General features: G+C 40.2%; 1 protein-coding gene across 1 annotated transcript; it reads left to right on the forward strand.

Moving 5' to 3' along the window:
- Positions 1-7,194: 7,194 nt before the first annotated feature.
- LOC127685009 (homeobox protein DLX-4-like) lies at positions 7,195-8,603 on the forward strand (the record flags this gene model as incomplete). The annotated part of the gene is made up of 3 exons (XM_052181747.1): positions 7,195-7,402; positions 7,519-7,718; positions 8,157-8,603. Coding segments are annotated over 3 exons (855 nt in total), but the record flags the coding sequence as incomplete, so codon positions are not given.
- Between the last annotated feature and the right edge of the window lie 3,703 nt (positions 8,604-12,306).

The following is a 12,306-nucleotide window of genomic DNA, read 5'->3' on the forward strand; positions in this document are numbered from 1 at the left end:
CAGATTTCTCCATTTGAGGCCAGCCTGGTCTACAGAGTGAGTTCCAAGACAGCCAGGGCTACACAGAGAAACCCTGTTTCAAAAACCCAAAACAACTACAACAAAAACAAAAAACAAAAGACAAAACCAAAAAGAAAACAAACAAAAAAGAAACAAACAAACAAAAAAAAAACAAATAAGGAGGAGCTATATCATAGGAAAGCCAACAAGCGCAAGTGGTAATAGGATAAATATCATTAAGCAAATGACACATGCTCTCCACTAATTCTGTAAGGGGAATAGCAGATATAGAAAAAGTAGTGGTGTTAACAGTAGGACTCTGAAGAATACCAGATACCGGAGAAGAAAATCAGAAAGCAGTATTACTCCTATTCCTATTAGCACTATTTTTTTTCTTTTGATCTCTATAGTTTCTTCTTTTGGGCTTATTTATGATCTTAGTAGGAACTACAGAAAATGTCATAGTCACAATTTTGGTAAAATGTCATCCATTCTGGCACACTCATTTAATCCCAGTCATTGGGAGGCAGAGGCACTCAGAATGCTGAGTTCAAGGCCAGCCTGGTGTGCAGAGTGAGTTCCAGGAAAGCCAGGGCTACACAGAGAAACCCTGTCACAAATAAACAAATAAACAAACAAAGAAACAAACAAAAAAGTAATCCATAATCATAATCTTCCTTATAAAGCCAAAGTTCCCAATCCTTCCTTTAATCGAGCCTTCTCTAACATTTTTTCCAGACACTGTAATAGGATTACAGAGAAAACTAACACAGGATGCTACTCCTGTCCAGGATCCAGACAGCGCAGCTTTGGCACAACTAAAACCCTGAAGAAACAATGTCCATTGCCGTTATAACTAGAACTAGATAGGCCAGGACCTGTTGAAATCCTAGCAACTGTAATTAAATCTCTTTGGGGCTTCCAGTAAACATTCCTTGTGGTCTCACATTTCCAAACAGCACAGAAAATAATCTTCTGCACCACCCAACTATGACCATGGGATCTAGTCCTGCCATCTCAAGGACACATGTGAAAAGAACAAATGCTTAAATGGTCTCTAAGCACTGGATGTCTACATCCCACCTTTCAGATAAAACCTTCACATGACCAAGGATTTGTGGAGCAGGACTCTTTTCCATCATACTCAAGTGAACCTCCAAGGGGTAATTGCTTAGTTAAGTGCCTAAACTGGGAGCTGACAAAGATCCAAACAAGATCAAGCCTCCTGGTGTAAGGAGGGTGGCTTTGAGAATTGATAGAAAACACCTGCTATCCAGTAAGGGCAAAGACTACACTTCAGGTTAATTTAGATGGCTCATAGGGATCCTGAGATGCCTTCATCATTAGTATCATAATCATTAGAAGGCTCAGGATCTGTGTCCACTTGGCGAAACAATCTTTTCAGTAGTCATTGATCTCCAATTCCTTTATGTGAAAAAACACAAACAGGATCTCATTCCCGTATTAAAACAGGGTTGGGGCCATTCCAAAGTATTAGTTAAAGGATCTCAACATTTAACCATGGCATACGAGCTGGAAGTGTCTGGATGCCAGCGATGATCTACTGCAGACTGACCTTTAGCATCAGTTTACAAAAAATTAAAACAAATAATGCAAAAGTGAGATGTGCTTTTGGTGACCTTGGAAGTTAAAACTCACCCTGTTTTGTTTTCTAAAGCTAATTTTTCAGATACATTCAACAATTCCTTGTCCCATTGGATCATGAGGAATTTCAGTTTTATGTTCAATTCCAAATTCCTTGCAAAATTGTTCAAAGCTGTTTCCAGTGTATGCAGGCCCATTATCTGTCTTGCCAACTTTAGGCAGTCCCTTAGCAGTAAAAGTCTGTAAACAATGAACAATAACCTTTCTAGAAGGTTCTCCTCTTAAAGCAGTTGCAACTAGAAATCCTGAAAAGCTGTCAATAGTCATATGTGCTAAGAGAAAAACTCATATAGTTAAGTGCCTCCAACAAGGAAATGGAGAGAGCTTACATTAGCAGCTTGACAGAACATCTGAAAGCTCTACAACCAAATGAAACAAATACATCCAAGAGGAATACATGGCAGGGAATAAACAAATTCAAGGCCAAAATCAACAAAGTAGAAACAAAAAGAATTATACAAAGAATCAACAAAACCAAGAGTTGGTTCTTTGAGAAAATCAACAAGATAGATAAACACTTAGCAGACTAACAAGAAGGAATAGAGGAAACACGCAAATTAATAAAATTGGAATGAAAAGGGAGATATAACAACAGAAACTGCAGAAATTCCAAATATCATCAGATCCTACTACAAAAGCTTATACTCAACAAAATTGGGAAATCTGGATGAAATGGACAATTTTGTAGACACATGCCAGCTGCCAATGTTAAAACCTGATCAGATAAACCATCAAAATAGTCCTATAACACGTGAGGAAATAGATTCATTTATTAACAGTCTTCCCAAAACACCACCATCACCACCACAACCACAACCACCACCACCACCACCAAAAACAACAACAACAACAACAACAACAACAACAACAACACAGGACCAGATGTGTTTGTTGGGAATTCTATCAGTTCTTCAAAGAAGACCTACTACGGATACTTTTCAAACTATTCCACAAATCAGAAACCCGAGGTATCCTTCACAATTCATTATATGAAGCCACAGTATTGCTTATACATAAACCAAACAAAGATTAAACAAGGAAAGAGAATTCCAGACCAATTTCCCTTGAGAACAGTGATCCAAAACTACTCAATAAAATTCTTGCTGACCGAATCCAAGAACGCATCAAAACAGTAATTCACCAGGATCAAATAGGCTTCATCACAGCAATGCAAGTGTGGTTCAATAGATAGAAATCTTTCAATGTAATCCACTACATAAAGAAACTCGAAAAAAAAATACCCCACAAGATCATTTAGTTAGATGCTGAGAAAGCATTTGACAAAATTCACTATCCCTTCATGTTAAAAGTCTTGGAATGATCAGGAATTCAAGGCCTATACCAAAACATAGTAAAAGCAATATACAGCAAACCAGAAGCCAACATCAAACTAAATAGAGGAAATTTGAAGTAATCCTACTAAAATTATGGTCCAGAAAATGTTGCCCACTCTTTCCCTATTTATTCAATATAGTACTTGAAGATCTATCTAGAGCATTTAGAGAACAAAAGGAGGTACAGTTTGTAACACTTGTCAAAATGGTACAAACTGGAAAGGAGGTAGTCAAAACATCACTATTTGCAGATGATATGATAGTATACTTATGCAACCCAATAAAACAACACTAGAGAACTCCTACAACTGAGAAACAATTTCTGCCATGTGGCTGGATGTAAAATTAACTCAATCAAATCAGTAGCCTTCCTCTACTCAAAGGATAAATAAGCTGAGAAAGAAAATAGGGTAATGACACCCTTTACCATAGTCACAAATAACATTACATATCTTGGTGTCACTCTAAGTATGCAAATGAAAAATTGGTATGACAAGAATTTCAAGTCTCTGAAGAAAGAAATCAAAGCAGATCTCAGAATATGGAAAGATCTCTTTCATGATCATGGATTGGCAGAATTAAGGTAGTAAAAATGGCCACCTTGCCAAAAGCAAACTACAGATTCAATGCACTCCCAGTCAAAACTATATAACCAAGACATGCAGAACATATTTATACCTTAAAAACCAGACAGAAACAAAAGTAAGATGGCTACACACATTAAATTATTTAAACCAGACCAAAGGCCTGGTGTGGAAGGCATTCTCTTGGAGACATGGGGTTAGGAATGTGATGAAAAATTGTGGGAGGGAGGTCTGGGAGGAAAGTAACAGCTGAACCGGGAAGTAATAAAAGTAAAATATAAAATGTAAAGAAATAAAGGTTTACAAACCAAAAAATTTAAATTCATGGGTTCTATAAAATGAGGCTACACCTGGAGTAGCATCAAAGGGTGGGAGAGAATAATGGATTTGAATATTGCAAGTAGGAGGAGCCAAAGGGTGGGAGGGGCTTTGAATTCCAGGTTAGGAGAGATATATAAGGGCAGGTCTTCTAAGGAGAATTCAAAGACAGAGGACTGCGCAGGTTACAGGAACCCTCTTCATTCCTGGTGAATTGGTGAGTTGCATGAAATGTCTAAGGTTGCTATGTAAAGGGGATATCAAGTTGGGGAAAATTTGGGAGACAGTGGAGGAGGATTTTTGGTGATTTTTTTAGCCTGTATGGGTGTTTGATTGGTGAAGTATAAAATATGCCCTGTATACATGCAGAAGATGTTATTTAAATTTAGTAGATGGTTCAAGCCTATCCCATAAATGTGAACAGTGCAGAGCAGTGATTTGCCCTGATCGGGGCACTCTATGGATGAGCTTTCAAGAGACCTCAAGGGGCTCTATTCTTCATTCTAAGCACAAGATTGAATCCTGGGCTGTTCAGAAAGCCTGGATCAATAGATAGTGAGGCCTGTCTATAGGACAAAGGAAAGAACTGACAATGGGATCTCAAGTGACCTTGGGACCAATTGAGGCTCCAGATTGCCTAGATAAGGCATAGTAGTGGCATTCTGACTCAAAAGTGTGACATCTTGGATGGTGTTTGGCTGAGCACGCCCTCCTTCATCTAAAATCTGTAACCATTTTGGATGCATGGACCACACCTTTAATCCCAGGACTCGGAAACTAATGGCAAGTGGGTTTTTGTAATTGTGAGCCCTGGCTTGCATGTATAGTGTGAATCAGGAAGTCAGGGGCATGCACATGGAACCAGCCTCAGTCTCAGAAGAGAAAGTTTGGAGAAATAAATAGGTGTTAGTGGTGGCCGGAAACGTGCATGTCCTCTTGGCATCAGGATGAGAAGAGACACATTTTTTGAGATTGCTCCTAGAGAGTAAGGAAAATTTTTATTTTCTCGATGGAGCCCATGTTAGGAGGAAATCCTACAGGATGGCTCAGTTCTTTGTTACACACCTATAGTCTTAGCCCTGCTTGGGAAGTAACAGTTAGGCTGATCCTTCTGAATTCTGTTTCAGCCTTGAGTTCTGTTTGACTCACATACAGCATAGTTCATTTAGCGAAACTCAGTCACAAAAGAAAAGAGTACAAAAAAAGTCTGTGATCTGGCCATATTTCCGTTAGATATTAAGTTGTGGCTACAGACTGGATGTTACAACAGGGTGTGTATAGCTGCTGGATTCTAGAGGATGAAAGGAGGAGCCTGTGGGAGGGTTCTTGATAGGGAGATTCAATTAAGGCTAAGTCCTTGGTATAGCACTTCAATATCAGGGGATCTGGCTTAGGTGTATGTGCCTTCTGACATCCAGAGTAATTAGATCATCAATGCTCTTGTTTAGAATACGGGAGTGGAAAGGGTCCATGGAAATGGGACATGTTCCATTGCCCTTGATTCTTTATTTTGTCACAGGGTGTCATACTGCAAGGAGGAGAAACTGGGATCATGTTTTTCCAATTATGATAATATTCCTTTGTTTAAAAAATATTTAATCTTTTTTACAATCCAGATTTTATCCCCCTTCTGGTCCTCCCACGGAAAGTTCCACATCCTGTAAGTCTAGTTTCCTTCTCAGGGAGAATGTCTTCACCCCACCCCCTACCTATAAGAACTCCCTGCCCACTTCGGGCCTCCAGTCTTTTTAGGGATAGGTACATCTTTTCTGAGGGAGTACAGTCCCACAGTTTTCTGCTGAGTATGTGTTGGGGGCCTCATATCAGCTGGTGTACGCTTAATTGGTGGTTGTCTAGTTTCTGAGAGATCTTGGGGGGTCCCGGTTAGTTGAGACTGCTGCTTTCTTTCTTCTATCTCTTGTATTCTCCTGGTAATGATTAATTATCCCAGATCTCATTCCTTGGTTTTCAATTTCCAGGGTTGCCTATATTTGTCTTTGTTATATCTACTTCCAATTCTAGGTCTTGGACTGCATTAATAAAAACTTTCACTTTTTTGATTGTATCTTCCTGTATTGCTTATGGGATTTATGTGTTTCCTCTCTAAGTGCTTCTACCTGTTCACTTGCGTTTTCTTATATTTCTTTATGTGAGTTATTTATATCTCTTTAAAAGGATTCTATTATCATTAAGATAAGATTTTAGGTCATCTTCCTGACTTTCAAGTGCATTTGTCTATCCAGGGCTTGCTGTGGTGGGAGAAGTAGTTTCTGATAATGCCAAAGTTTACTGGCTTCTGTTTCTCATGGTCTTGCTCTTGCCTCTTGTCATATGGTTATAGGGAGTTTTTTTCTGGTTGGGGTGTTTCTGTTTGGGAGTTTTCTTTTTTGTCCCTAGGTTGACTCAAGTCTCATGGTAGGCCAGTTGCCTTGGATGTGGCAAACCTCCTGTGGGATCTTCTGACTGTGGAACCTTCAGAGGGGCATGTACACTGGTGACTTGTTGCCCTGGTGGCAGTGTGTCTTCAGGGAGGCCTTCTTGAAGACCTTTGAATTGTGGGTTCTTTAGAGGGGCAGAGAAGCTGGAGATATGTTGCCCTGGCTGTGACACATCTACTGGGATGCCTTCATACTGTTTACTCTTGAGAGGATTTGTCAAGCTGTTGCCCTATGTTTAGCTGTTAACCAGGGAAGCATAAGTACTGTAGGTTTTGTTTCCCTGCATGCAAAAGAATTCCAGAAGGCTTTCAGACTGTCGATTCAGTTTCTCTGCATGCTGCAGTGCCCCTGGGAGGTCTTCAGACTTTGGTGTCAGTTGTCCATTTACTCTGTTTGCAGAATTCCTGGGTTTGTGATTTGACTTTTGTGTCAGTTGCCCTGCATGCCACAGAAATCCTGTGAAGCCTTCAGGCTTTTATTTTCATGGGCAGAGGCAGACTAGCTAGTAGTCTGTCCCAACAAAATTTCACAGCCAGAAGTGTAGGATATGGAAAATTTAAACATTGGAAATGAACATTCAATAGCCAGCTTACCTGGACTGGCAACCTCTTGTTAATACTGGAGCCAAGTGCATATTTATTTCAATACTGACAATACTTGTAAGATTTAGAAACAGAGGCAGTTGTTCAGAAAGAATGAAGCTCCTGTCTGATTCCTGCTCTGTAACAGTCCAAACCAAATGCTGGGTAGGCAGTATGGGTAAATCAGTGCTCTCTGTACGTTTTTTGACGTGTTTTCTTTTACTAGATTCTCCAGAACATATTCCAATAGGTTCGGAACACACATAGGGCTGAAGGTCCCTCCTTGTATCCAAAATTCCAAATGCCTTCAAGTGCACCCATAGAAACCAGACCTCAAAGGCTTCAAGAGACTGCAAGGAACTTACCCTTTCAAGTTTATTACAGTCCCATATTGACCCCAACAAATCCAATGCAATCAAGTCTTTCAGTCCCTGAAAGGGACCTACATCAGCAAGAGTTCCAAGGACCATCAAGAAAATCAGGTAACCAAATGCAACTAGATCCTGTACTGGGCCCAGGTTTACCTACTTTGAAAAAACCCTCAGGGCGTCTAAGTTATCAAATACATAATTGAAATCTTGTTTCCATGTTCTCATAGGATCTGTGGTACTGTCAGAGAAATATGGTGACCATCAATCTGGCCCTGTGACTTCAAGAAAGGTGCGGAAGGAACGCATTGTGTACTCCAAAAAACAAAAGCACCTGCTGCAAGAACATTTTGATAAGTGTCAGTACCCAAACCAGGATCAATGTGTGAAGCTGGCAGAGTTAGTTGGTGTGACAGCGAGGGACATCAAGGTCTGCTCCTCTCTTTTCCCTCAATCCAACAGCAAAAATCTACACTTTCCCATCAGAAACTTTAATTTTGTTCTTAAATGCTTAGGGCAGTGATGACAGTTTTAGGTGGTGGATATTTATGAATCAAATGCTGGGACTCAAATTTTTATCAACCTGGTAGCAATATAGAATAGCATTGTTTCCATGCAGGGTCTCAGAAACCTAATCATCAGAGCTCCTGCTAAAATACAGGACACACTGGCTCAATCTCCCCAGTCTTATGTTGTCTGGTCATACACAATCTACTTTATTATAATATCTTAGCCATCTTGAGTTTCCTGCTTCTTTGTTTCTGACATGTGAATCATTGCTATACAAACACCTTTTATCCAAAATCTTCACCTTGTGGTCCTGTTAGGGGACAACAGGCATTCTTCTGATATCTTCTTTCTTTTCCAGATCTGGTTTAAGAACAGCCGAGCTAAGTACAAGCGGATGGCTCTCCAGAATATTACAGAAGCTTTGCCAGAGACCAATGGAAGTTCAAAACCAGTTTTTGAATCAACCCACTTTCCTGGTTCCATACCTCTTGTTGCTGCTGAGAATGGAGAGCCCATGTGTTCAGGCACATTTAGTGAGGTTTCCATTCCCAAACTCAACTGCATCCAGGAATCTTCTCTGCATCATTATCAGGCCAGTGATGCAGACAGGTGTAGTCAGCAGGAAGATCTGCTTGTTGGCCATGCTCCCATTATAGATTGGGATTCTGGTCAATCAGCAGCAGTTGAAGCCCAGACTGATCTAGCAGTGACTGAATCTACAGATGTCCTAGAAGCTGCCACCCATTGCCCAGAGGAGGCTCAAGGTTCAGGTCCATCTGCAGAGGAACTCTGGCAAAGAATCCTTGACGACTTGGAGAAATCCGAGGACTGGCTTACTCCAGTGACTGAATCTACAGATGTCCTAGAAGCTGCCACCCATTGCCCAGAGGAGGCTCAAGGTTCAGGTCCATCTGCAGAGGAACTCTGGCAAAGAATCATTGACGACTTTGACATACCCGAGGACTGGCTTACTCCAGTGACTGAATCTACAGATGTCCTAGAAGCTGCCACCCATTGCCCAGAGGAGGCTCGAGGTTCAGGTCCATCTGCAGAGGAACTCTGGCAAAGAATCCTTGACGACTTTGACAAATCCGAGGACTGGCTTACTCTGGATTACACCCCAAATCCAACTTACTTCTCTCAGCTCCTTGACCATTCAAGACATTTATAGTCATGAAGAAGTGTGTTATGTACACCCTTCATCTCAGTATTTGTGGGAATTAACCAGGCCTTTCTGTAGACGTTGTGTACCACTGTGGTTTATATAGAGGGGTTGTTTCAAAGCAACTGTAAATATTCATTCTTCATTGTTACATTATGTTCTCATGAAATAAAAGGAGAAATAGTTCCTGAAAATTATTTTATTACATATATTATCCATTTACATTCCAGTCACTACTGCATATGTCCCACTGACCTATAGTTCTTCACCCAACACATTAGGTAAAGTTTTCCCCTAATATTTTTTAACGTTTTTTACCTTTATTACGATAGTATCACATACTATAATAGAATAGGAGATTAACTAATTCAGAAAGAAATAAATCAGGATAAAGTGTCCTTGCCATTTTTGTTTACATTAAGGATTCAGAAAGTGGAACAAATTAAGACGACTAGGTAAACACCTAAAACCATGCCAACTTAGCTAAAGTTACATAATATTAGGATTCAAACCCTAATTTAGATATTACCAAATTATTCTCTAAGTAAATAAGAGACCCAAAACGTTATTGAGTATAACAACTTACACATGAAATATACAGCACTTTGTTTTCTCAGAAAGCAATAGGGCAGCTCTTAGGCATTTTCTTTGTACAGTGACTAGAAAATCTTGATATGACTAGGCACCTCAGCTTTACCAGTAAGCTGATCAGATATAGCATATAGCAGTTTAATAGAGAGGTAACACTTCAGGTTTCAGAAGGCAGCAATAATTCTATTTTGGCTTTTATACTAAATGCTTATTATATTTAAGGTGACAATTGAAGCATATGATGTGAAGGTCATTAAGATTTAATGACAATCATTACAGTGTCTTGCAATGTACACACAACTGTATAATGCTTCTCTGGAATGAAAACAGTGTTGATTAATTGGATTTTACATACCCACACAGAGAAAACTTAAAAAATAACTATCAAAGGCAATGTACTATGCTGATGTACTAAATTCAAAGTATGCCACAGAACTGAAACACATGACTAACACCGTGCTTTGTTCTAGGAGAAAGCTGACCAGTTCTCAGGGAAAGCTAAGCCTACACCATTTATCCTAATAACCATGGCTTATATAAACACATCAGGTTCCCAGTAAAGAACCAAATCTAGGAATGTAAGTAAAACTTTGAGTGTTTTACATCTCTAGAACCTGGCTAAGGCTACACATCTATCTTCAAATCAGAAGCTGATATGAAATAGAGTGAGGTTCCCAGCTATGATAGAAAATAGAAAGGCTTCCAAGCACCATATTCCCTCAGGTTCCAGGAAAGCATCATGTGAGAAATAGAGAAGTAGGCAAAGAGGAAAGCTGGAAACATTCAGCTGTGATGTGATTCACTGTACAAGGCATTTAAAGTTCAGGACTGGAGTGAACCATCATGCTTTTCATAATGCTGGGAGCTATCCGTTTAATAATGTTCCCAGATAAACGCAGGCATGATCGTGAGGGTAACCACAGTCCCAGCTTTTGACAGTCTATCTGCAGTCTGAGCATCCTTCAAGCCACTGACATTCTGTCCCTTGATCTCACAGATGTGGTTGTCAGTTAGAAGGCTATTACTGGTAGCAGAATTATCCTTCACTATGGATGAGATTTTAACACTTCTAACGATAAAGCAAATATCCAGGTGATGCACAGAGATAGCAGACACACAGAAGTGTGGAGAAGCCAGAGAGCACAGCTAGGAGAATCCCTGTTGCTCAGAGGATCATGTCAAGTACTCCCAGGCAGGAAGCGTTTGGTTTCTATCTCCAGCTGGGGACGATCCTCTCCCACAGAGTGCCATATCCTGGTTAATCAGGGAGATAGCTAACCACACAGGAGTGCAGAGAGGTTTGAGAGCACAGGGAGGACCACCCCTGCTGCTCAGAGGAACCAGCCCAAAATCCTGAGAACACAGGTACCCAGGATCAGCCTGGGACAGAAGACTTCTGATTTTTGTCTGCATCCAGATAAGATGCTGGGCCACAGAATTACATATAGAAATACCACCACAAGGAAGCTAGTCTTTCAGGAGTGCCTAAACAAAATTGTAGAAGAAAACTTCCCTGACGTAAAGAGAGAGATGCCTGTGACCATTCAAGAAGCCTACAGAAATCCAAACAGACTGGACAAGAACAGATATGCACTTGACAAAGAAAGACCATTCAAACCTGTAATGGAAAGGAAAACTTATCAGAATTACACCAGACTTCTCACCAGAGACCATGAAAACAAGGAGATCTTGTGCAGATCTCATACAGATCATAAGAGAAAACAAATGCTAGCCCAGACTACTATACCCACCAAAACTCTTATCACCATATATGGAAAAACTAAGATATTCCATGATAAAACAAAATTTGCCCAATATCTTTCCACAAATCCAGCCCTACAAAGGATAATATAAAATGCCAGCACAAGGAGGGAAACTACACCTTAGAAAAAGGAAGTAATAATCTTTCAACACATCCAAAAGAGGAGAAGCACTCAAACATAAAAATTACATCAAAAATAACCGGGAGCAACAATCACTTTTCCTTAATATCTCTTAATCTCAATGAACATAATTTACCAATAAAAACATAGACTAACAGACTTGATATGTAAAAAGGATCCAGCATTTTGCTACATAGAAATCTACCTCAGTGACAAAGACAGGCACTCCAAGCTACAGGACCACATATGTAGGGACCTTGGTCAGACCTTTACAAACTGCCTGATTGTTGCTTCCATCTCTGTAAATCTCTGTAAGCCTAGCTTATTTGATCCGGTGGGCTGTGTTTTCTTGGTATTTTCAACTGCTCTAACTACTGCAGTCTTTTACCCGTTCTGTGGCGCTTCCGTGGCTCTGCCTATATTTCTGCCTATGTGCCTCTGCTTTAGGTCTCATTGGTTGCTGAATGGCAGGCATCAGATTAAAATTGGGCTAGCCAGTTCTCCAGGAGTATAACAATGAGCATAGCATAGTTATGTAAGGTTCCCATTGACAAACATAACAGAGTATCATTGATAGTGTCAGGGGTGGGTCTTGCCCATAGGATGGTTTAAAATTTGAGCTGGCAATTAATTGGAAATTGCCTCAGTTTCTCCTTCATCTTTGTCTAGGCAGTGTTTCCCATTAATAAATATATCCATTTTATGTTCTCAACACTACCTACCTCTCAACATTACCTGACAGTCACTACTCTATTCCCTTTCTCTCATAGGGTTTCCCCATGGGTCTACCTTGAACCTAATGCATCAAGTCTCTGCAGGATCAGGTGCATCCTCTCCTTTTGAGGCCACTCAAGGCAGCCTAGGTAGAAGAA

The sequence above is a fragment of the Apodemus sylvaticus genome, chromosome 1, assembly GCF_947179515.1.
Source record: "Apodemus sylvaticus chromosome 1, mApoSyl1.1, whole genome shotgun sequence".
Classification (NCBI taxonomy): Eukaryota; Metazoa; Chordata; class Mammalia; order Rodentia; family Muridae; genus Apodemus; species Apodemus sylvaticus.